The sequence below is a fragment of the Suncus etruscus genome, chromosome 15, assembly GCF_024139225.1.
Source record: "Suncus etruscus isolate mSunEtr1 chromosome 15, mSunEtr1.pri.cur, whole genome shotgun sequence".
NCBI classification, from domain to species: Eukaryota; Metazoa; Chordata; class Mammalia; order Eulipotyphla; family Soricidae; genus Suncus; species Suncus etruscus.
In genome coordinates this window covers 18,347,531-18,374,278 of record NC_064862.1, presented here as the reverse complement: position 1 = coordinate 18,374,278, position 26,748 = coordinate 18,347,531, and the positions used below count along the sequence as shown (strand labels likewise).

At 40.2% G+C, this 26,748-nt stretch overlaps 1 protein-coding gene across 1 annotated transcript in view; it reads right to left on the bottom strand.

Annotated features, from left to right (window-relative positions):
• The window catches only part of UST (uronyl 2-sulfotransferase), a 375,708-nt gene that overhangs the window by 218,823 nt on the left and 130,137 nt on the right, over positions 1-26,748 (bottom strand). Inside the window, exon 2 of the mRNA XM_049787764.1 lies at positions 8,924-8,967. Coding sequence (XP_049643721.1) covers positions 8,924-8,967 — 44 coding nt within the window. The remainder of the gene's footprint in view (positions 1-8,923; positions 8,968-26,748) is intronic.

Below are 26,748 nucleotides of genomic sequence, written 5' to 3'. Positions count from 1 at the left end.
CTTTTTCTTTTTCTTTCTTTCTTTCTTTCTTTCTTTCTTTCTTTCTTTCTTTCTTTCTTTCTTTCTTCTTTCTTTCTTTCTTTCTTTCTTTCTTTCTTTCTTTCTTGTTCTTCCTTCCTTCCTTACTCCTTCCTTTCTCTTTCTTTTTTCTTTTTCTTTTTTTTTTAATTTATTTAAACACCTTAATTACATACATGATTGTGTTTGGGTTTCAGTCATGTAAAGAACACAACCCATCACCAGTGCAACATTCCCATCACCAATGTCCCAAGTCTCCCTCCTCCCCACCCGACCCCCGCCTGTACTCTAGACAGGCTCTCCATTTTCCTCATACATTCTCATTATTAGGACAGTTCAAAATGTAGTTATTTCCCTAACTAAACTCATCACTCTTTGTGGTGAGCTTCTCTTTTGTGTCTGAAAATTATTATTACAAGGGTGTCTTTCATTTTTCTTAAAACCCATAGATGAGTGAGACCATTCTGCGATTTTCTCTCTCTCTCTCTGACTTATTTCACTCAGCATAATAGATTCCGTGTACATCCATGTATAGGAAAATTTCATGACTTCATCTCTCCTGACAGCTGCATAATATTCCATTGTGTATATGTACCACAGTTTCTTTAGCCATTCGTCTGTTGAAGGGCATCTTGGTTGTTTCCAGAGTCTTGCTATGGTAAATAGTGCTGCAATGAATATAGGTGTAAGGAAGGGGTTTTTGTATTGTATTTTTGTGTTCCTAGGGTATATTCCTAGGAGTGGTATAGCTGGATCGTATGGGAGCTCGATTTCCAGTTTTTGGAGGAATCTCCATATCGCTTTCCATAAAGGTTGAACTAGAGGGCATTCCCACCAGCAGTGGATAAGAGTTCCTTTCTCTCCACATCCCCGCCAACACTGTTCATTCTCATTCTTTGTGATGTGTGCCATTCTCTGTGGTGTGAGGTGGTATCTCATCGTTGTTTTGATTTGCATCTCCCTGATGATTAGTGATGTGGAACATTTTTTCATGTGTCTTTTGGCCATGTGTATTTCTTCTTTGTCAAAGTGTCTATTCATTTCTTCTCCCCATTTTTTGATGGGGTTAGATGTTTTTTTCTTGTAAAGTTCTGTCAGTGCCTTGTATATTTTCGAGATTAGCCCCTTATCTGATGGGTATTGGGTGAACAGTTTCTCCCACTCAGTGGGGGGCTCTTGTATCCTGGGCACTATTTCCTTTGAGGTGCAGAAGCTTCTCAGCTTAATATATTCCCATCTGTTAATCTCTGCTTTCACTTGCTTGGAGAGTGCAGTTTCCTCCTTGAAGATGCCTGTAATGTCCTGGAGTGTTTTGCCTATGTGCTGTTCTATATATCTTATGGTTTTGGGGCTGATATCGAGGTCTTTAATCCATTTGGATTTTACCTTCGTACATGATGTTAGCTGGGGGTCTAAGTTCAATTTTTTGCAAGTGGCTATCCAATTGTGCCAACACCACTTGTTGAAGAGGCTTTCCCTGCTCCATTTAGGATTTCCTGCTCCTTTATGAAAAATTAGGTGATTGTATGTCTGGGGAACATTTTCTGAGTATTCAAGCCTATTCCACTGATCTGAGGACCTGTCCTTATTCCAATACCATGCTGTTTTGATAACTATTGCTTTGTAGTACAGTTTAAAGTTGGGGAAAGTAATTCCTCCCATATTCTTTTTCCCAATGATTGCTTTAGCTATTCGAGGGTGTTTATTGATCCAAATGAATTTCAAAAGTGTCTTATCCACTTCTTTGAAGAATATCATGGGTATCTTTGGAGGGATGGCATTAAATCTGTATAATGCCTTGGGGAGTATTGCCATTTTGATGATGTTAATCCTGCCAATCCATGAGCAGGGTATGTGTTTCCATTTCCGTGTGTCCTCTCTTATTTCTTGGAGCAGAGTTTTATAGTTTTCCTTGTATAGGTCCTTCACATATTTAGTCAAGTTGATTCCAAGATATTTGAGTTTCTGTGGCACTATTGTGAATGGGGTTGTTTTCTTAATGTCCATTTCATCCTTATTACTATTGGTGTATAGAAAGGCCATTGATTTTTGTGTGTTAATTTTGTAGCCTGCCATCTTGCTATATGAGTCTATTGTTTCTAGAAGCTTTTTGATAGTCTTTAGGGTTTTCTAAGTAGAGCATCATGTCATCTGCAAACAGTGAGAGCTTGACTTCTTCCTTTCCTATCTGGATTCCCTTGATATCCTTTTCTTGCCTAATCGCTATAGCAAGTACTTCCAGTGCTATGTTGAATAGGAGTGGTGAGAGAGGACAGCCTTGTCTTGTGCCAGAATTTAGAGGGAAGGCTTTCAGTTTTTCTCCATTGAGGATAATATTTGCCACTGGCTTGTGGTAGATGGCCTTCACTATATTGAGAAAGGTTCCCTCCATTCCCATCTTGCTGAGAGTTTTGATCAGGAATGGGTGTTGGACCTTATCAAATGCTTTCTCTGCATCTATTGATATGATCATGTGGTTTTTATTTTTCTTGTTATTGATGTTGTGTATTATGTTGATAGATTTACGGATGTTAAACCAGCCTTGCATTCCTGGGATGAAACCTACTTGATCATAGTGGATGATCTTCTTAACGAGGCATTGAATCCTATTTGCCAGGATTTTGTTGAGGATCTTTGCATCTGCATTCATCAGCGATATTGGTCTGTAATTTTCTTTTTTTGTAGCATCTCTGTCTGATTTAGGTATCAAGGTGATGTTGGCTTCATAAAAGCTATTTGGAAGAGTTTCTGCTTGTTCAATTTCATGAAAGAGTCTTGCCAGGATTGGCAGTAGTTCCTCTTAGAAAGTTTGATAGAATTCATTAGTGAATCCATCTGGACCTGGGCTTTTGTTTTTCGGCAGACATTTGATTACTGTCTTAATTTCATCAATGGTGATGGGGGTATTTAGATATGCTACATCCTCTTCCTTCAACCGTGGAAGATTATAAGAGTCCAAGAATTTATCCATTTCTTCCAGGTTCTCATTTTTAGTGGCGTAGAGTTTTTCAAAGTAGTTTCTGATTACCCTTTGAATCTCTGTCATATCAGTAGTGATCTCTCCTTTTTCATTCCTGATACGAGTTATCAAGTTTCTCTCTCTCTCTTTCTTTGTTAGGTTTGCCAGTGGTCTATCAATCTTGTTTATTTTTTCAAAGAACCAACTTCTGCTTTCGTTGATATTTCGAATTGTTTTTTGGGTTTCCACTTCGTTGATTTCTGCTCTCAGCTTTGTTATTTCCTTCTGTCTTCCTATTCTTGGGTCCTTTTGTTGAGCATTTTCTAGTTCTATTAGCTGTGTCATTAAGCTACTCAGGTAAGCTCCTTCTTCCTTCCTGATGTGGGCTTGCAAAGCTATAAATTTTCCTCTCAGTACTGCTTTTGCTGTGTCCCATAAGTTCTGATAGTTTGTGTCTTTATTGTCATTTGTTTCCAGGAACCTTTTGATTTCCTCCTTGATTTCATCTCGGACCCACTGGTTATTGAGCATGAGGCTGTTTAACTTCCAGGTGTTAAAGTGTTTCTTCTGAGTCCCTTTGGAGTTCACAAATAATTTCAGAGCCTTGTGGTCAGCGAAGGTAGTCTGCAAAATTTCTATCCTCTTGATCTTATGGAGGTATGTTTTATGTGCCAGCATGTAGTCTATCCTGGAGAATGTCCCATGTACATTGGAGAAGAATTTGTATCCAGGTTTCTGGGGATGAAGTGTCCTATATATATCCACTAAGCCTCTTTCTTCCATTTCTCTCCTCAGGTCTAGTATATTCTTGTTGGGTTTCAGTCTGGTTGACCGATTATCCAGTGTTGACAAAGCTATGTTAAGGTCCCCCACAATTATTATGTTGTTGTTGATATTATTTTTCAGATTTGTCAACAGTTGTATTAAATATTTTGCTGGCCCCTCATTCGGTGCATATATGTTTAGGAGAGTGAATTCTTCCTGCTCTACGTACCCCTTGATTAATATAAAATGTCCATCTTTGTCCCTTACAACCTTCCTGAGTATAAAGTTTGCATTATCTGATATTAGTATGGCCACTCCAGCTTTTTTATGGGTGTTGTTTGCTTGGATAATTTTTCTCCAGCCTTTTATTTTGAGTCTATGTTTGTTCTGACTATTCAGGTGCGTTTCTTGTAGGCAGCAGAAGGTTGGATTGAGTTTTTTGATCCATTTGGCCACTCTGTGTCTCTTAACTGGTGCATTTAGTCCATTGACGTTGAGAGAAAGAATTGTCCTGGGATTTAACGCCATGTTTATTTCGAAATTTGGTGTGTCTTTTGGGTAGTCTTGTCTTAGATTAGGTCTTTCAGTTTTTCTCTTAAGACTGGTTTTGTGTCTGTGAAGTTTCTGAGCTGTTTTTTGTCTGTGAAACCATGTATTCTTCCGTCAAACCGGAAAGTGAGTTTTGCTGGGTATAGTATTCTGGGTGAAGCATTCATTTCATTCAGTCTTGTCACAATATCCCACCACTGCTTTCTGGTATTGAGTGTTTCTGGTGACAGGTCTGCTGTAAATCTCAGGGAAGCTTGCTTGAACGTGATTTCCCCTTTTGATCTTGCTGTTTTCAGAATTCTGTCTCTATCTGTGGGATTTGTCATTGTGACTAGGATGTGTCTTGGGGTGGTTTTTCTGGGGTCTCTTGTGGTTGGTACTCTTCGGGCATGCAGGATTTGATCACATATATTCTTTAGCTCTGGAAGTTTCTCTTTAATGATGTTCTTGACCATTGATTCTTCCTGGAAATTTTCTTCCTGGGTCTCTGGGACTCCAATGATTCTTAAGTTGTTTCTGTTGATCTTATCATAGACTTCTATTTTCATCTGTTCCCATTCTTTGACTAATTTTTCCATTGTCTGCTCATTTGCTTTAAGTTTTTTGTCCAATATCTCCTGCTGTATGGAATTGTTATGTATCTCATCTTCCACAGCACCAAGTCTATTCTCAGCTTCTGATACCCTGTCCCAGAGCTTATCCATTTTGTCATTCACTTCGTTTACTGACTTTTTCAGTCCTGTTAGTTGACATGTTATTTCAGTTTGGTGTTTTGTGATTTCTGTCTTCATATTTTCTTGGTTCTTATTAGTGTTCTCTTCAACTCGATCCATGGTTTCTTGATGTCCATTGAGCATCTTCCATATTGCTAGTCTAAAGTCCTTATCTGAGAGGTTGATTAGTTGGTTGGTCATTATCTGGTCCTCAGAATTGTCATCTTCATTCTCTATGTCTGATGCTGGCCTGCGTTGTTTCCCCATTGTCACACATGTATTGTGGGTTTTTCTACGTGTTGTGGTGGTATTCATTGTCTATATGATGCAGGCAGCACACTCCTCTGGCTCCTCCCTTTCTGGATGGGCTGACTTGCCTCTAAGGGAGGGGAGTCCTCCGTGGATGAAGCCTCACACTGGGTCAAATCTTAGGCCCGAGCATGCAACAGAGAAGACAGTCCGGAGAGAAATGTTTGCTTCTGTGATATAGCACCGTTCTTAGTGTAATTTTTCCTTCTTGTTGCAATGGTGTTCTTTCCTTGGAAAGAGTGCACGGCCGCGTAGCGAAGCGGAGCGGCCGTGCTCTACTGGAGCCTCTTTTTGCCCCATCGCAAGAGTTTCACACAAGAGGACAGTAGACAGACATATACAGGTCAAACTCACAGTTTTTCACAGTTGGGCCCCACTGGGCCGGTGTACTTTCGTGGGTTTTCCCCGCCTGGTGTCACACACAGGGAGCTGGCTTTTGCAAAGTCTTGCCGGTTTTCATGCTCTGCAGTCCCTCCCTGAAAATGGCGTCTGGGCTAGCGAGGTTTCTGGAGCCTCTTTTTGCCCCACTCGCAAGGGTTTCACGCAAGAGGACAGTAGACAGACATATACAGGTCAAACTCACAGTTTTTCACAGTTGGGCCCCACTGGGCCGGTGTACTTTCGTGGGTTTTCCCCGCCTGGTGTCACACACAGGGAGCCGGCTTTTGCAAAGTCCTCCTTTCTCTTTCTTTCTTTCTTTCTTTCTTTCTTTCTTTCTTTCTTTCTTTCTTTCTTTCTTCTTTCTTTCTTTCTTTTTCTTTCTTCTTTCTTTCTTCCTTCCTTCCTTCCTTCCTTCCTTCCTTCCTTCCTTCCTTCCTTCTTCCTTCCTTCCTTCCTTCCTTCCTTCCTTCTTCTTCCTTTCTTTCTTTCTTTCTTTTCTTTCTTTCTTTCTTTTTTCTTTCTTTCTTTCTCTTTCTCTCTCTCTCCCTCCCCCCCTCCTTTCTTTCTTTCTTTCTTTCTTTCTTTCTTTCTTTCTTTTTCTTTCTTTCTTTCTTTCTTTCTTTCTTTCTTTCTTTTCTTTCTTTCTTTCTTTCTTTCTTTCTTTTCTTTCTTTCTTTCTTTCTTTCTTTCTTTCTTTCTTTCTTTCTTCTCTCTCTCTCTCCTCTCTTTCTATTTTTTTATTTCTGAACCATACCCCATGATGCTCAGGGCTTACCACACCTGGCTGTGCTTAGGAGATGAAACCTAAATCAGTCACATGCTAGGCAAATGTTCTACCTGCTGCACTATTTCTCTTGCCTCTTATCAGTCCTTTTAGACATCCTATATATAGGAAGCCTTTACATTTATTTTTTACTTTAGCCTCTGTGATTTAAAATACTAGTAATGGAAGGGTTTCATGTATCCAAGTCCCAGCACCACACCCTCCACCAGGTATCCACTTCCCTCCACTAGTTTATTACTGTTATTGTTGTTTTGGGGTCACACCCAGAGATGCTCAGTGGGCAACCCTCACTCTGTATTCAGAGAGGGTGCTTAGAGATTCAATGGGATGCTGAAGAGCAAACCCAGATTGGCCACATGGCAAGTGTCCTACCAGCAGTATTACCTCTGCTATTCTTCTATTGTCCCCTCCCAATCCATTATCTGCTCACCCTACCCCTCTGCCAAAGTCACCTTCCTACTAAAGACAAGTTCTTAGTTTATGTTGCCTTTGAGCATTTATTACTTCCTTACTCTTTTTTTATATCCCATATATGAGGGAGATCATCCTGTACCTGTTTCTCTCCTGAGCTGCACTCAGCACAATATTTCCTAGACCCATCCACATATCAGCAAATTGCACGATTTCATCTTTTCTTAAAGCCATGCAATTTTCCATTGTGTGAACATAAAAAGGTTTTTTTGTTTGTTTGTTTGTTTTATTTTTGCTTTTGGACCACACCCATCGCTGCTCAGGGGTTACTCCTGCCTCTGCACTCAGAAATCACTCCTGGCAGGCTTAGGGGACCACATGGGATGCTGGGAATTGGAGCTGGGTCCATCTCAGGTTGGCAGTGTGCAAGGCAAATGCCCTCCTGCTGTGCTATTACTCCAGCCCCAGTAACAGTTTTTTTTTTATCCTTACCTCTGTTCCAGACACCTAGTTTCCAGATCTTGGTTATTGTGAATAGTGCTGCAATGATCGATCCTACAATCTTCAGTGTCTTTTCTGAATACTTGGGGACTCTTGGAGTGGATGCTAAGAAGTGGGACTGCTGGTCATATAGAAGCTCATTCCTAGTTTTTGGAATAGTGCTCCTTTTGTTTTCAAGAAGGGTTAGATAAGGGGTCCTCAAACTTTTTAAAGAGGGGTTAATTCACTGTCTCTTAGACCTTTGAAGGGTCAGATTATAATTAAAAAAAAAACTATGAACAAATTCCTATGCACACTGCACATATCATAGTTTGAAGTAAAAAACAAAATGAGAACAAATAAAATATTTAAAATGAAGAATTAATAAAGTTAAAAACAACAAATTTATTAGTACTTCAATTGGAAGTGTAGGCCTGCTTTTGGCAGGCTGTAGTTTGAGGACCCCTGCCTGACTGAGAGGAGGAGTCAAGAGACAGAGAGAAGGAGGGGAGACAGAAAGTGTGGTGTACATCTCACATATGCACACTGTGAGCCTGGGATAAATCGGCCTGGGATAAGTCAGCTGCTAAGCAGGACAGGCAGCAGTGGCAAAAACATCTGGTGGGCTGGATAATGTCTTCAGCGAGCTGCATGTGGCCTATGAGCCAGAGTTTGAGGACCCTTGTGTTAGACCAACAACATTCCCACCAGCATAGATAAGGGAGGCTCAAATTACTACAATATGCTCAATCATATCACAATATAAATGGCAGAATCAGTGACAAACCCAGAAACATGGTATTGTAAAGCTCTTTCTCTTAAAAGGTGGTGGAATTTGCATTCAAAACTACAAACTCAAATGCTGGCTTTGGGGTCAATTTCCTCCTCTCAGATAAATGGTAGATAATCTCAAAACATACTTTGAAGGCATTTGCAATCATCTTCTTAAGGCTTCCCAAGGCTAGTCTCTCCACCTCCTATTTTTGGGAAAATGAATATTTGGTTTTCACTGAGCTGAAGAAAGAAGACTGCGGTAGAGAAATACACTAATATTTTTCTAGACCATCCAGGTCCTTCAAAGTCAGGCCCTAGCTGATGATAAGAAGAATAAAAATAGGCCTGTGACCTGGAGAAGGCACTGGCAGAGAGATTAATGCCAGAGGGTAGAACCTTGGGTGGAGGATCCCAGTCAAGACAGATCAGGAAAATGTATTAGGGGTGATTCTAGGCCTATAGCATTAAGATGTTGGGGGCCAAGTAGAAAACACCAAATCCTAGGTCTGTCCAGAGATCAAGGCAATCACAAGCAAACAGGAATAAGTCCAGGTTTTGTACATACAGGAGAATTCTTGGAATAGTATAGCTCTTGCTTTCTTTTTATGTGGGTTCTCTTCCTACCTCTCCTCCTCTCTCTTGCTAGGATGAATCTGACACCCACGTCAACATGTTAATGTATGCATTTCCCAGCTATGAGGAGGAATCTGGTTGGGCACAGGGAAACTAAGAGTGCTAATAAAAGGGGAAAGGGATTTATACCTGGGGCAAAGACCTTACCTTACTAGGAGGTGGCCCATGGTCATCCAAGTACGTAGAATTTCCTAGGGAAAAAAATATAAAAAAATCAATAAATAGTCTTTTTTTAAAATCTATTTTGGCTTGCTTTAGTGTTAGTTTTTGACCCACACCTATTATGCTCAGGACTGACTCCTGGCTCTGTGCTCAAGGATCACTCCTAGCAGTGCTCAGGAGCCCATATACAGTGGGGACTGAACTGGAGTCAGTTGCATGCAAGGTTAGCACCTAACCTTGATATCTCTCCAGCCCATTGAATCAATGATTTTAAAGTCACAATGGATTTAGTACCAAATCATTGAATAAAAAGATTCTAATATAAACTACTCATATTTTCCTCAAGAAAAATGAGAAATGAACTGCCAGTGTGGTGGGATTTTGCAAGCAGTACAACCCTAGGTTAATAGTCTCAGTAGAGAAAGCCTTGGTGGTTCCTTGATCACAGAGAGGTTGCCCTGTTATGCATTTGATCTCCAATAACACACCACACTGCTAGTATAATCATCTCTCAGTACCAACACATGCACCTTATATATTAAGCCCAGAACCCTGGCCCGGCAACCTCAGGGACCCCCAAATTGGTCCCTTTGCAGTTTCATTTCAGCAGGTATATTCTATAATTTAGTGTGCGCTCACTCACAGCCACAGAAACACATTCTGCTATACTCTCCAGATGTCTGCTGTCTCTCTTTTCATTTGTATTTAATTTTTAATAATTTTATTTGAACACTGTGGTTACAAATTTGTTCATAATGCAACTGGATTCCCTCCCCCAACACACACAGGTACAAAGTTGTTCATGATTGAGTTTTGGTCATAAATGTCCAACATCCCTTAAACAGTGCACATTTCCCACCACCAATGTCTGAGTTCCCCACCCCCCACCTCATTGCTTGCCTCTGGAGAAGGCATTCTCTCTCTCTCTCTCTCTCTCTCTCTCTCTCTCTCTCTCTCTCTCTCTTAATTTTTCCCCTTTTAGACTCTGTGGTTTGCATTGTTGTTACTGAAGGACTATTATGCCTATCACTTTATCTGCTTTGAGCACCAAGTTCTTGTCCATAGTGCTGCTTCTACTTTTCACCAGTGGCTGGCAACTTACTCCTGCATCCAAAATTAGTAGGGCATTTTTGTGTTAGTAGGGCATATTGTGTTTTTGTGTTCCTAGGGAATATTCCTAGGAGTGGTATGGGAGCTCAATTTTCAGGTTTTTTGAGGAATATCCACATTGTTTTCCAGAATGACTGGACTACTTGGCACTCCTACCCACACAGACTATGAGTTCCTTTCTCCCACTAGCACTGGCTGTTCTTGTTTTATTTGTATGTGTGTGTGATGTGTGCCAGTCTCTGTAGTATGAGATGGTACCTCATTGTTGTTTTGATTTGCATCTCCCTGATGATTAGTGATGTGGAGCACTTTTTCATGTGCCTTTTGGCCATATGTATTTCTTCTTTGAGGAAATGTCTGTTCATTTCTTCTCCCCATTTTTGGATGGGGTTAGATGTTTTTCTTGCTAAGTTCTGTCAGTACCTTGCATATATTAGATATTAGCCACTTATCAGATGGCTATTGGATGAATAGTTTCTCCCATTACATGGGTGGTCTTTGTATCCTAGTCACTGTTTCCTTTGAAGTGCAGAAACTTCTCAGTTTAATGTAGTTCCATTGGTTTATCTCTGACTCCATTTGCTTGGACAGTAGTATTTCTTCCTTGAAGATGCCTTAAGTCTCAATGTCATGGAGTGTTTTGCCTACATTTTCTTCTATACACCTTCTTCTATATACTTTATATTATATCAAATTTATAATGTATATAATTTATATATTAAATAATATTTATTACTACATTAAAGACATAAAGGTCTTTAATCCCTTTGGATTTGATTTTGTGGATGGTGCTAGATAAAGGTCTGAGTTTGCGTTTTTTGCATGAGGCTGACCAGTTGTTCCAACACCACTCCTATGCTCATTGCAGTGCTATTTACCGTAGCCAGAATCTGGAAACAGTCCAGTGCCCAATAGCAGATGAGTGACTAAAGAAACTGTGGTACATCTACACACAGAATACTATGCAGCTTTTAGGAAAAATGAAGTCATGAAATTTGCCTATCCATGGATGGACATGGAGACTATTATGCTGAATGAAATGATTCAGGGAGAGAGAGAGAGAGAGAGAGAGAGAGAGAGAGAGAGAGAGAGAGAGAGAGAGAGAGAGAGAGAATAAAGGATAGCATGGTAATATTATCCAGAGACAATAGAGAAGAAGAAGGCTGGACGGACCAGCCCATAATCTGAAATTTACCACAAAGAGTGGTGAGCAGCACAGTTAGAGTACTAACTGCACTGACAACTACCATGACTATATTAGTGAGAGAGATAGACAGAGAGACAGATAGAGAGAGAGAGAGAAGAGAGAGAGTGAGAGAGAGTGAATACTTGTCCTGAAGACAGGCAGGTGATGGGGGAGGTGGGAAATGGAGACTATTAGTGGCAGGAAAATGACACTGATGAACGGTGGTGTACATTCGATGACTGAAACCCAACTATGAACATTTCTATAACCGTGGTGCTTAAATAAAGAAATTATTAAAATAAAATCAAAGGGACAAGAATAAACATCAGATGATGTCATTCATCAATTCAGATCTCATTTCTTTCTCAAGTCAGATGTGTATTCAGAATAGTTGCTTAATGGCATGTATATTTGCAGACAAACAACAATTCCAAGCTGAAAACGGAGAACACCAGGTTATTGGATTTCTTATGTTACAGATACTCTGCTAAGTGTCTGATTGCATTTAATTCAAATGCAACAGGTCTGGATTCATTCAAATACAGGTCTGATTGCATTTAATTCAAATATCAGGGATGGTTAAGAATAATCCCATTTACAGAGGAGAGAAGAGAGGAGAGGCTGGAGAAGTCTCTGCTCTCAATCACATAGAAACCACAAAGAGGAACGTGGCTTTTTTCTGAGAGAAACAGGCAGCAGTTCATTGGAAATCTAGCCTAGAATCTCCTATTTCCTTCTTTTGTGCTGCCTGGGCTCAGCCAATGATACCATCTGGCTAAGTCACATAGGAGAGGGAGCCAATCCGAATGGATCCTCCCTAAGAGGGGAGTGTTTATCAGTTGGGAGGAGGAGGAATCATCTTCATAAAAAGTGAAAATGAGCAGACTTCTTAGCTAAAGAAGGAAAACACAGGAGCTAGAATGTTCCTTGAAGAGGATAGTAGTCAAGGGCTGGGGTCATGCCCTCGATGGGTCTTAGTGAAAGGAGCTTTATCAGGAGGAAATTGGAATAAAATTCAGAAGGAATTGGAAGAAAAGGGAGGAGTTGGAGTTGAAATCACCCACAGTTCAAGTGGAGGCACGTGTCCAATCATAATACGAATGTGGGTCTGACTTCTAGGCTTTCCATCTTGAGTCATCTTCCACCCTCTTTTCTTGCTCGTCTTCTGGGTGGTCACCCATTTGGTGTCCACAGTGGCAGGCTACCTACCATATCTGGTCAAGGCACCAAGGGATCAGGTTCTCAGTGCTAAAATCCTCAATACAAATTCCTGGCAGACCCGGGATTGGGTTATTTCAGGAACCTTCTCAGCAGGAACATGATGAACAATGTGTTAGATTTAATTACATTGCTGCTGCTCCTGGGAATCCACCTAAATATGAAGTTAGACCAGCAGCCAAGTAAAGAATGGAGAGGTACATAAAAGAGAACTCATTACCTAATTCTACTGAAATATTTGAAATGATTCCATAACAATACAGGGGGAATCACTGTTGAAGGGTCCTGTTGGCTCATCGTGTGAATGAGTTCCACCCAGGATGGAGACGAGGAGTCACCACACACGCTATCATGCTCTTTGGTTGTCAATCTCAGGGATCAATTATGGGCTTTTGGAATGCCGAAAGTTTCAAAATGAAGCCAAGTGTCCCCAAACTCCCTAGGTGCTATCTCAAAAACTCCACAGTCATCTCGATTCCTCTGTGTCCTAGCTTGGATGTCTGCAGAAAATTCACACTTCTCCAGTTTCAAAAGAATTTATTTGCTCCCATTCCAGCTCCTGAATTGTGGCCTTGCTTGTTTTTCCTAACCAATGATGTATCCCTCCTTCCCCAAGGTGCTAATGCTCAAAGTCTTTCTAGATCCATCTCTTCCCCTTAAATTCTCTGCTTCCACACAGTAACACCTTTGTGGGATTGACCTTCAAAGTATCAGTGGCTGAGTACTTTTACCAGGTCCCTGCTCCCAAACATCTAGAAGGCCGTAAATCCTCCTCATGGGTAGCCAACTATTTCCTTCCTCATCCAGGAGCCAATAGACCTTGTAAGTCTTGTCCATAAGGCAATATCAGTCCGCTACTGAAAAAACCATTTCCTTTTTACTGTAGTTACAATAACACTTTTATTGGAAAATACAATATCTTTTGAACCTAAAATTTAACAGGCCATGAATAAAACAATTTTTCAGTAAAATCAGAGAGTTACTTCATGTACGTCTACTGTGGGTAGATATGTTTTTCCTCAATAATGACCCAGTCTTTACAGAGACTGTTACAATTTGGTGCTCTTAAGGAAATCATTGTATAGCTAGCTGATCTCTCCATATTTATCTAGAATTTTGTGGGAAGAAAGACTTAGAAAGCAAAGAAAATTTTCCTTAAAAACCCATTTTTTAAGAACAAGAAAGTCAACGTTTTCCTAACAGGACCCAGGCCCTGCTTCCTAACATAACCAAGTTCCATTTACATGAGCTTTCTCTCAGCTCTGGCACACAATCACTTGTTATCAGCTAGATATTGGTCTGCTGCTGTTGTTTGAAGTTTAGGTCAGATGGTTTTTATAGTGTTAAAGTATATCATATTGATGTACAGAGTACTGCATCCCACCACTAATAGAGTGCCCATGAGCCTCCACAGCTGAGCTAGGAAACTCTGAGACTACTGGAGGTTCTTTTCCAAGTCCTTTATTCAAACGCAGATCAATTGTCCTATTTTCCTCCTCCCTTCCTTATAGAAGACAGCACTTATTTTGCCCAAAAGAAAAAGCATGGAAATGATTTATAGATATGGCCAGTTGGCCATGCGTACCATGGGGAAGGTACCCCTTCCCCAATGCCCTAAGCTTTCTATTGAAATGTTACTATCGCCTGGATGGTCAGACCCACCCACACCCGGGAGGGGTCTGAGTGTTGGAATCAAGAATAAAAGATGCTGACTAGGGGCAGGGGGAGAGGCAAGGAAGCATGGAGAGCAGCTGAAAGGGAGACAGAACTCCTGAGAGAAAGGGAAGAGTTAGGCAGACATGGCACAGAGTCTTCACAGGGCAGATAGGGCATAGAATAAACTGAGCTGTCTTCAATGAAATATAACTGACTGTGATTATTTCTCCATCGTTATCTTGTGTCTTCAGACCCATCTGCCAAAGGGGCTAAAGGTGCCCGGCCAGGCCATGCCGAGAAAGGCCTCACCCAGACACATGGTCATTAGACATTATATTTAATTAATTTATTTACTTATTGGTTTTGGGGTCACACCCAGTGATGCTCAAGGGTTACTCCTGGCTCTGGGCTCAGAAATTGCTCCTAACTTGGGGGACCATATGGGATGCCGGGGATCAAACCTAGGTCCCTCCTGGGTCAGCTGAGTGCTAGGCAAATGCCCTACCGATGTGCTATTCCTCTGGTCCCTAGACATTGTAGTTTAAAATAATCAAGAGGTACCATTGCACTGCCATCAGAAGATCCCCAAGTTCCTTTTATAGCATTATCCCACTGGTTGACTAGAACAGTGACTTCAACTGTCTCATGTGTGACAGGTACAGAAATGGAAAAGAGGGGCCGGAGATATAGCATGGAAGTAGGGCATTTGCCTTGCATGCAGAAGGACGGTGGTTTGAAACCCAGCATCCCATATGGTCCCCTGAGCCTGCCAAGAATGATTTTTGAGCATAGATCCAGGAATAACCCCTGAACGCTGCTGGGTGTGACCCAACCCCCACCCCCAAATGGAAAAGAAAAGCCACTCAAGTAAAAAAGCATTTTGATAGTTGGAGAATTTTCATTCTCCTAAGTATAACTATGTTATTAGTTGGTTGGGTTTTTCCTCCTAGATTTATACGCTTATAAAATGCTTATAAAGTAAACAAAACTCTCCAAGTTTTCAGATCAGAGACTGCTAACTTGTTAGCTTGGAAGATCAAAAGATAAGCCCTGGTGTCATATCAAACTTTGCTTCCTTAAACTGACTTCTAGTACCAAAGAATACTCCAGCTGCAGAGTTTAGGGAGGTAGAGATGAATTTTAAACAGGGGAGAAGGAAGAGCAGAGTCAAGCTCTCTGGACCCTGAACTTGGGAGTCAGGTCAAAAAAAACAAAATCTGGCCTCACGAGAGGTAAGTGGTGTCAATGTTTGCTACCAGCTAAACAACATATTCTTAATTCCATCCTTCCTAATGCTAATGTGCTAGGGAGGATGTCAGCAGAACATGAGCTCACTGAGAAACTCTCAATGCCAGGTCCATGGAAACTACAAACTGGACACATACTCACCAAAATCTTAAGCCACAAAGTGTCACTGTCCTACAGAGTTAATATCTACCTACTTTAGCCATCTGACAAACTCTGTAAATATACATTTCAGAAAACTCATGTGACTCTGATGCTAAAAGTCTGAAGATCAGGACATATGTCCTGCAACCTGTACGTTCCTGATGACCTTCATTGTCACATTCAGGTCTCAGTGAGTAGATAGGAAGCAAATTAGCTGTTCAAGAACCATAAATGTCTTAGGTATGAGCAGAGCAATGATATGAAAATTCATAATATATCATACTTGACAAAGGAATTGACTCTCCCTTTCCCAACAGAGGCCAAGATTGTCATCCCACTCAAATAAGAAACCCACTCACTCATCATTTTCCATGTACACGTGTGTCAAAATACTATTTACTCCTGCATTATTGTACAGAGTGCATGGAGATTACTTTATTTCAGGAAAGACTCATAGAACAAGCCTGAACATAAGAAGCACTCATGACTTTATTAGCAATGCTAGCTGTTCAATGAGTAACCACAGTAGCAGTGCAAGGACCTCCCTCACTATTTCTTCCTACACCAATACCCATGTCACTTGCCAATAGATTTTAAGAAAATGCTAGACCCCATTTAGCTGATTTAATTTTTCTTGTGCAAGTCATTTGGAATTTGTTACTTTCAAATTTTTTCCAGATCATCCACTATCTAGCTAGGGCTACAAATCACCTAGTTACCAAAAACAAAAAACAAAAAAACAAAAAAACAAATATAACTATTTCCTAATAGAGACCACAACTCATTTTCTAGAAGTAAAAAGTAATAAACCTGAATTAACCTGCTTTTGATCTCAGATCATGTCCCTCTTCCTGGTGAAAGATGCCCCATACTGACTTTTTGCTGATGGAGCACAATGAGGAACAGAATGATCCATCCCTGAAGAGCTGTTAACTTATCAGGCATTTCCGGTTTCTGCACCTGCTCCCAGGCTTGGGCTGCTTCAAAGTGGGTTGGCTTATGGCATCTCTCAACTTAATTCCGCATTTTTTGGGACTCCAAAAACTTGTTTCAGGAATGATCCTCAGAAATTTTCAATTCAGAACAGGAAAAGCTCAAAATTAAACCTCCAAATGCATCGTTTTCCCCAGATCCTCGCTGATATGGATGCATAGGAAATATTCTTACAGGCTCAGAGAGATTCATGTTTCATTCATTCCTACACATATTTGAAGGATATAAAGGGAAGAAGTCTCTTGAAAATTCAAAGTAAAGGCACTGTCTATTCCCTGTGTTGTGTGATACCCTCTCTTTCTAGATGAAAGTGAAGAGAAAGTAGAGGAATCTGATGGAACACCAGTGGCCATGCCCAGGTGGATCCAATAAAGGCCAAATAATGGACAAAGAAAATGCCTGGAGCAGAGGCATAAAGGATTACTGAGGAGAAGTTCCAGGATGCCACAGAGAAGCAAGAACAAAGCTCTCTTAAGTAAGAGGGATGGTGGAAAAGGTGACCTGGGGACATCAACCAAAGGATTTGGATGACATCCCTAATTCAGTGTCAGTGGCAACACAGTAGTAGTTTGGGGTCATTGAGGGGATTCTGCTGACTTAAAAAAAAAAGGAAAAGGACTCGGGTTCAAATGCCAGTCATAGCCCTTAGGGTTCAGTGACTTCAAAAAGATAACTTAATTTCCCAAATGCTTAATGTTCCCATTTGCAACATGAGGACACACAAGTGGCAGAGTTATTATGCAGACAAAACAAACCAATCTTTGAGGATAAAACTTGCTCTGGTATCCAGAAAATGTGCCAAGAACAGTAACTCCTTCCTCAGCTTTTATTGCCTGATTTTTATCACATTGACTTCATTTTACTTACTACTGAGAAAATCAAAGGGATCCTTAGACCAAATGAGCAGATTATCATAAAGAATAATTATTAATCAACTTGTATTTCCCATTACTTTCTAAAACTGTCCTGATAGGTTTTCAAAAATTGAGCACGAAATTTTTTTTTCACCAGTTGTTTAAAATACCTTTAGCAATGTGCAAATGAACTTAAAGAACCTTTGGGGGTTATAATTTATTCTTGATGTTTCAGCCGTTCATTATCAGGTCTATTTTTTGTCTAAAGTGGTCCCTGTAGAATAAAAATGTTTTACATTCTAATTGCTCTTACAGAAACCATAATATGCATTAGTGTCACTGTCAAAAAAAAAAATAGCTGCCTTTAAACTGTGTCAATTCTGATCCAACACTGGCAATTCTTAGTCTTTCTTCCACAGACCCTTCTAAAATCATAATCATTAGCAATTGGAATCCCTTCTTTTTCATCCAGGAGCAGCCGGTTCACTTAGGCTCTAGTTACCTCCAACACAATCCTGGGGTGCCCCGACCCCCAAGACAGAGGCTCCAATAAGACATTCCTAATGAAGGGATCACTGTTGAAGGCTAGGCTGCAACTTCAGCTCTGTGCTTGCCAAAAAATTATGCTAATGCCACCCTTTCCCCCATGAACCACGAGTTACATTTCTCTAAGAGGCAGCTGTCAGCACACAGCAGTTGTGGGTAACAATGAGGAGTTTGTGTGCAGGGTAAAAGTCTCCAATAGCCCCATTTCTTATAATTAACGCAGCCCCCAAGACACTGAAATGGAGGAAAATTGCTTGTGCAGCTTTACTTAAAGGCTTAATAAAATTATTTCCCACTGAATTGAAACAAATGGCTTGACTGACAGTCAATACTGAAATTATTTTACCCCCCCCAATACCTTTTACAAAAATTCTGACTGTTTACTCAACCATGGAGAACATATCTTGAAAATAATTTTCTTGGTGGTAAATGAGAAAAGGAGCATTCCAGACATGGAACAATAACAACACAAAGTCCAAATACATACATTACCAACGGCTTTTATTTCTAAAAAAAATATTAAGCCCATTCATTTTCTCTCTGTATTTCAGGTTCCAAAGCACAGCCTTGTTTTATAATACATCTCGCTTTTATTTTTTCATTAAATCTGAATGTACATTTTCAGATGTCAAGGATACATGTGTAGAATGAAAATTACTTTCGAAATTAAATGATTTGTGCACCACTACTCTATGACCTGAATATAAATATGAATTCTTGCCAAATGAACTCATATTTCATTGTAATCATATTATAGGATCTTATGCAGCTAGGTATGGAATATCAGAGAGAGATGGAATCACTTCAGTTCCTGCTTCATTCCATTAAATTCTTCTCCGAAAGTAACAAACACAGCCAAATGACCCCACCAGTGTAATTCTAGCACAGCTATTAGTGGAACGGCCTGGTTCTGCACACCACAGGCTCACAGAAGCGGACAGGTGAGTTATTTTCTATTCTGGACATGTAATCACTCATAAGAATCAACACTTCCGGGGCCGGAGAGATAGCATGGAGGTAAGGCATTTACCTTTCATGCAGAAGGTCATCGGTTCAAATCCCGGCGTCCCATATGGTCCCCCGTGCATGCCAGGAGCAATTTCTGAGCACTGAACCAGGAAAAACCCCCGAGCATTGCCGGGTGTGACCCAAAAACCACACACACACAAAAAAAAAAAGAATCAACACTTCCTGGCACAGGCTCATGGGAGCAAGCACCACTAAGTGTAGAAGGTTGGTGGGATGATGACAGAACAAGACACTAACTTAGGACCTAAATGCTACTCAATATACTGTGGAAAACAAAGCTGTGGTCTGTATACTCAATGAAATATTACTTCACCACTAAAAAGATGGCATAGTACATATTTGGGGGCCTAAGTGGATGGACTCTGAAGCAACTGTACAAAGGGCCTTTTATTATTTTTAGTTTGGGAGTCATACATATTAGTGCTCAGGGATTACTTATTATATATATATATAATTTTTATTTAAGCACCATGATTACAAGCATGATTGTAGTTGGGTTTCAGTCATAAACAGAACACAACCCCCCTTCACCAGTGCAACCTGACACTGTCATGGGGTCATATGCAAATCAAGGTTGGCCACATGCAAAGAAAGCACTTAAACCTCTTTTTTAGTAAGGCAGTAGAATGGTGGTGGAGTACTGACAATAAAGCAGTATTATATACATATAGAGGTGTGAAACTTTGAGCTCTGTCACATTGTGAAGTGATGACAAATCAATCCATGGACACAGACATAGAAAAGAATTTATCCAAGGCAAAGCCAAGAATCAGCATCATCATTCTCCTCCAAGCTTGACATTGAAACTTATGAAGCTTTATGCTATACCCTCTACAAACAACATCCCATGGAACTCCTGTGAGGAGCTCTGAGGCCAGAGCTACAGGTATCCTCCTTCTCAGCAGAAGAATCTGAGACCCCGAAATACTGAGTATGGCTAGTGACACAGCAGGAGCTCCGGAACCAAACCCCAGTTACCTGACTGCAGGCATCCAGCTAGTCAAATATTCTGCTAGGCTCTGAGATATCTGTTGGGGAGCCCTGTGTGCTTGGCGCCTCACTCAGCTCACAGGCAGCCCAGGCTGGTCAGTCAGGGATTGTCTAAGCAAAGCAAGGTCATCCAGCATGGACCAGAAAAACAGGACCTCAGAAAGTCTCTCCAGCTCACAAGAGACCAGAGGAGGTTGCTAACAGCTTAACATCCACAAAGGTGCAAGGGAGCATTTGGGGTGGGGCAGGAACTAATTAAATGTGGCCCAGGTTCTAGGGATAATTCAGAACCTCTGACTAGCTTGTACCCATGCTAGCTTATGTTCCATCTTTGTGCAGTCTGCAGAATGATAGCTCTGCATGCACCCAGTGGTCAGAGTTGTCATTATTTTTGAAATATTTGATTTAAATAGCTTAGATCAGAAATCCCATCTCATTATTGCAATTAATTCCAACATTGCATTTGTCAACCCAAGAAAATAAAGCCTTGGGTAATTCTATAGAACTTCCATTGGTAGGAACTTCTGAAGGAGAGTGGGGTAAACTAGCTCATGATCCCCTGAGCTATCACAACATAATTCCTGAAAACGGTGACTATGTAATCATTGCTACTTGGCAAATGGGATTTTGCAGATGTGATTAACTGAAGGACTCCAAGATCGATAAAAGTATTTTCTAAGTATTCCATAACTGGAAAAGTTGTAACATATTTCTCCATTTCATAAACACACAGACATCAATGTAAAAGAGGTTGGTCTTAGAAAAAACAAAGTCCTTCGTTCCAACCAAAGTGCTTCTTCATAAACCAAAGATTTCTTCCTAATCTGGGGTTTCTCTTTGGCTTTGTCATGAAGCCAGCATGGCCACCTGCTCCTCCACACACTCAGAAATAACACCTGAGCCCATAACAGGAAACTAACCACAGACATGACATAGTTCAATTGCTCCCCTTCCAAAGAAACAAACTGAATCAAACTGAATCAAGAAACATGGCTTCATAACATCGAAGGTGCAGACTAGAACAAGATCATTCATATCTGTTCCACAACTTCATGATCTCACTATATACCAAATGGTACCTTCAGACTCCATCACTTGTCTAATTCTCTACTCTGGAATCAGAAAGACTTAGATATTTTTATTAGATAATCAAATTCTTTTTCTAAGGACAAGGAGCTATCATTACTAAAAGGAATTAAAAAGAAAATATTGCCTCAAACATGGAAGACAATTCTCAATGAGAACATAAGAATGCCCCCACATAGTCTGTGTGTGGTTACAAACATTCATAGCAAATAAGTTCATTCAGATGACAAAGTTGTATGACATTTTTAGGCTGAATGATTTTGAGTCATTCCCATATTTGCTCAGACTTTACGCTGTACCCTGAGATCACTCCTGTATGTACTTGGGGGATCATATGATGTGTTAGGAATTGAACTCAGACTGGCTGCATGCAAGGCAAGTGTCTCACCCACTATACACTGTTCCCCCAGATCTTTGAGTTTTAGCACGTATTGTGGGAAAATATGTGCAAATTCTCCAAAGGAATCAAATACTGTGAGTGGGAGCTGTATAGAAACATCAGTGGAAATAAAATGCTATATAACTGAAAAATGCAAGGAACACGGTGAAAGAGGAACTGAAGAGTTAGAGGATGTTCCATTGTTTGCCTATCAGATATTTATTGAGAGATTCCGCTGTGATAGACATTGCTCTGAGGGTTGGGTAATAGATAATGATTTTCAAAAGTGGATGATACTGATCTCTACCCAATGGCGGTGGGAGGTAGTATCTTTAGGTGACTTTAAGAGACATTTTGTGTTTGCTTGCTAGAAGAAGCTAGCTGGGGGGTGGGCGCTATAAATTATTTTATACAAAGGGAAAAATAAAGTTCCCCAAAAAGGTTGGGAACCTCTGATATAGACATTATTAAAAATATATGATCCCTGGGTTGAAGAGATAGTATTGGTAGGATGTTTCCCTTGCCTGCAACAAGCAATAAGATTGAAGGATCTCCTGAGCCCCATCAGGAGTGATCCCTGAGTACAGAGATAGAAATAATATCTGAGCACTGCCAGTTGTGATCCCCAAACATATGTGTATATGTACACACATATATATTTATATATTCCCTAATTGTCTCAGTTTGACAGTTATAACCAATGACCAATGGCTAAAACAACAAAAATTTACATCTTACAGTTGGGGAGACTGTTTGAGATAGGGGTCCCAGCTGGTTGGGGTTCAGATTTGAATGTGCATGCCTGAGGGAGATCTTGCTGTATCCTCACAGAGGAAGAGAAAGATCTGTGTTCTCTTCCTCTTCTTAGGACACAAATCCCCTCCAGAGGTTTCATCTAAACCAGATTACCTCTCCTCCAAATATTAGGTGCTTGGGGCATCAACACATTGATTTTGGGGGGGAAAATAACATTTTATTGATTACAGTAATCAATCAATTACTGAAGTTTGTAGTAAAAAGAGGTTTCAAACTTTAAACAGTTGTAAAATAAGTAATTGAGATTTTGATGAGTCTCCTTTTATAATTTGAAAAATTATTTTAATTGAAGCATAATTGACACAAAACCTATTGGTTTTAGATACACAACAGCATGGTCCCATTTGAATATATTGAAAAAATAATAGCTTCAATCAATCTAGTTAAAATCTATTATCTTATGTACATTTTTCTTCTGGTGATGAGAACTTTTAAGGTCAACTCTCTCAGAAACTTTTGAATATATGATACAATCCTGTCAACTGCAGTCATCACACTGGACTTTAGATCCCTAGGCCTTGGTCTGATAACAGGAAGTATGTGATTTTTGCCAGCTCCCTTACCTGTTTTATAGCTCCATCTCCACCCACTTCCACCAGTCACCACAAATCTGCTCTCTGAATCTGTGAGATTTGTTCGGTTATTGGGCTTATGTTTGATTTTTTTCACTTAGCCTAATGCCTTCAAATCCCTCCAAGTAGATGGAAGATTGGCAAGATCCCCCCTTTTATTATTTCTTTGGCTAAATAGCAGTCTGCATTGGTTGATAGGGACACTTTGTAAGAAATCTGTTGACTATTTTTTGTTTGTTGCATTTTGGGCCACATCTGGCCCAGGGATTCTACTAGCTCTGCACTCATGAAACACTCCTGGCAGTGCTCAGGGAACCACATAGGATGCTTGGGATCAAACTGGGGTGAGTTGCATGTAAGGCAAGAGGCCTTTCCAATATATTATCTCCCCTGCTCCATTGTATGACAACTTTTATGATAAATGCTAGAGATTGACTTCTATTAGATAAGCCTAGATGGTATAATTTACATCGTACAGTCTTTTGGGACTATTGTCCTATATGTGGTCTGATGTTGACGAAAACATCATGAAGAAGTATTTGACTGTATGTGTATACAAGTGTATGTTTATGTTTCTTTTGGTATTACTTTTGATGTTCTTAGGGAGTATGGGTTTAGAGTCACACCTAACAGTAGCCAAGGCCTACTCCTGTCCCTGTGCTCAAGAATCACTCCTGACACTATATTTTTGGGAGACCATAGATAACACCAGGGTTTCAACTGGGGCCAGTCACATGCAAAGCAAATGCCGTATCTAATGTACCCACTGTCTCATCTCCATAATCTTTTCTGTAATCATCCATCCATCAATAGATCAAGGCACAATGTGGCAAATTTAGAAGGATTAAAGTATAGGGTAGTATGAGATGGAACAGAGACCTTTAACTTCAATGATAAGAAATAATTCAGGAATAAATCAGACAGATGAAGGGTTGTTCATATTGGGGCCCCACGTAGAAGCACCCCAGCAATGAATTGTCTGCAACTCCATGCAAACAACTTCAGAATCTCCCCAGCTGAGTCTTGCAGAAAAGAGAAATAGGTGCCTCTGTTATAGTGGCAGTATTAGGAATGCAATGCCCAGTGGTAGGCAAGGCACTTCCATATCTCTACAAAAAGGCAAGTTAATAAGCTAAGGATTCTTTCATAGCCTACAAATTACAATAGCAGATACAGTGTCACAAGAGGCAAAGGGAAGTTCTTGCAAAGAGGCCTATGGCATCAGGTCACACACCTGAACTGAACTGAAGTGTGTATGAAAAGCTAATGTTCCCGTGTTCTGACAGCAACCCTTCCCCCTATATCTTGGGAGATCAAGAGGGCAGAGTCAGGGCCCCCCTTTACAGGAAGGAAGGTGAGTCAAGTTCACATGGCTAGGAAAGATCACAGCTAGACTTGAATTTGGGTTCCTTCTCCTGGGACCACATTCACATTACTCTTAGCTCTGTTCACAGAGCAAGAGTAGGCAGACTTGAGGGGCTTCTGTGAACCAATTTCCCCTCTGAGTGAGAGTCTCTCTTTCTCTCTCTATCTCTCTCTCTCTTTCACACACACACACACACACACACACACACACACACACACACACACACACACACACACACACACACACACACACACACCCACCACCACTGTGGCCTTGAAAGTAGGCAGGCCAGCTTGGAAACTAAGAACCAAGAAGCTGGAAGGTGTCTAAGTTGTCTAAGAACTACGCTCCACTAAGTTGAGCAGCACCATGAGAAAATTACTGGCAGACCCTGGTGAAGTTCCATGAGTGAAATAACTTTCAGGGTTATGGATCATCCCTTGCTTGAAGGTTTCAATCAAAGCATACACAGTTTTAAATGGATAGGGAAACCCATTTGTGTTTCTACTTCCATCTCCTATTTGATAGGTTTCTGGGCTGTGGCCTGAGGCTAGTGGCAAATGAGTGTCAATGTATTCTACATTCTAAACAAATAAGTCATATGTCTGACAGAGAAATTACTTGCCTACTGCCAATTCTTTCCCCGTTTTAGGGAAATGAGTAGGAAGGAACTTTCTACAGGGGGTTTCAAATAAACAGCACTAAATTGATATGCATGCGAACGAGAGATTTGAAAAGCAGCTCATAAACCCTGATGTGGATTTGGAAAGATTGTAGATGAAATTGGTTTGAAGGCAAAGTCAGCCTCACACAGATGTTGTGGTGCAGACAAATGATCCCATCTGGGATTATACTTCCACATAAACTTTCCAAAAAGCACAAAAAAGAGATCAACGTTTCATCTCTATTAGGTCCTCTAATGTAAATGAGGATCTTTTTAATAGAGCATTAGAAATTATGGAAGTCATTCAGATCAGTAATCCTCAGAAAATTAACCAACAATCTCACATATGAGCCTGTTGGTAACTCTTAAAGAGTGAGTTTCAATAAATTCATCATCTCTTCTTTTTTTTCTTTTAAGCTATTGTGCTTATTCTATTTTGCAGCAGATTCAATAGGATTTGGGTGAGATTTTGTAGTTCATAGCACTAGAATATTAGAAGATAAAAAAGGATTTTTATACTACCATATGCTATTCTGTAGCACAGACAGCCACACTCTCCCCATATCCCCCACAATAGGAAAAGGCCATTCAGTAAATCAAGTTCTCTTTGCCAAAGATGAACAAAAGGGACAGAAGAAAGAGTGTAAACAAAGAACAACAGCTTTGCAGTCAAAATGTCCAAGTAAATTCACTTACTGGATATGTGATCTTGAGCAAGGTCATAATATTTCTGGGTTTTGATTTTTTTCCACAGATAATGCATGAAAGAGAATAAAAAGGCTGGAGCAAAAGTACAGCAGGTATGACACTTACCTATGTACACAACTTATCTGGGTTCAATCCCCAGCATTCCATAAGGGGGACTCCTAAGCCTCACCAGGAATGATCCCAGAATGCAAAGCCAGGAGCACTGCAAAATGTTATCCAAATATAAACAAACTAACAAACAAACATAAAAGGGAAGAAAACTCATCTCATAGGACTAAACAACTAGAATAAAAAGTGCACTTTAAAAAGTGCCTGGCAAGAACAAAATAAAGTATATCTCTTATGATTATGTTTAGAATAGAACTTACTTTAAAAACTTGTGCATAAAATAAAACCTCTTCCAAGTATTCACAATCATAAATATCAGTATCAGCACGGAACTATGTCTAACTCATTATGCACTGAAATGCCCTGACACTGTCATGCTCCACATTTTTTTTTCAAAATTTATGCTGGAAGGTTATACCTGGGCATAAATGAAATGTGATTTTTTAATACCCTGGCAGGATTTGGGCATCCGTGCTTGTATTAATATTCTGAAAGATAAAGTGTTTTGAGAGTCATAAAAACCCTTTGGCACTTAGTAGATCAGTTTAATCCTACCTTTTAATAAAATGAATTGGATAAATATACTTCCTTTTTTCCTTTTTGGGACACACTCTGCTGTGATCAGGGATCACTCTTGGTAGGGTCTTGGGAACAATCTAGGGTGCTGGGGGTTGAAATAGGATCATGTACCAGGGAAATGTCTTAAAGATTTTTCTATATCTTCAGCCCCTGAAGTGTGTTTTTTATGTCCAACATGTGAAATTCTTTCTAAAAGTCAGGCTGCCTTATATTTTTTATAACTTGGAAATATTAATGGTAATTCATAGGCACAAGGCATTCACTTTTCTCAACCACAAAGTTTGAGTTGAAAGGCAGAGGCAGATACAATACTCAGATACAATGACCAGCAGGAATCTCCTGGGATAAAATTCAAGATCCGCTTTATTTTAAGACCATTAGTTCCCTGCTTTTCACACTCATAAATTTCAGGTATATATACTCAAGCTTACTTAATATCAATTTTGATGTTGGAAAGTATTCTTAATTTAAAAGGCTTTATCCAATAGCAGAAAATAACAGTCAAATAGTCAAATGATTCTCTGCCTACCACCAAATAATCTGATTGTCCTGGTACAAAAG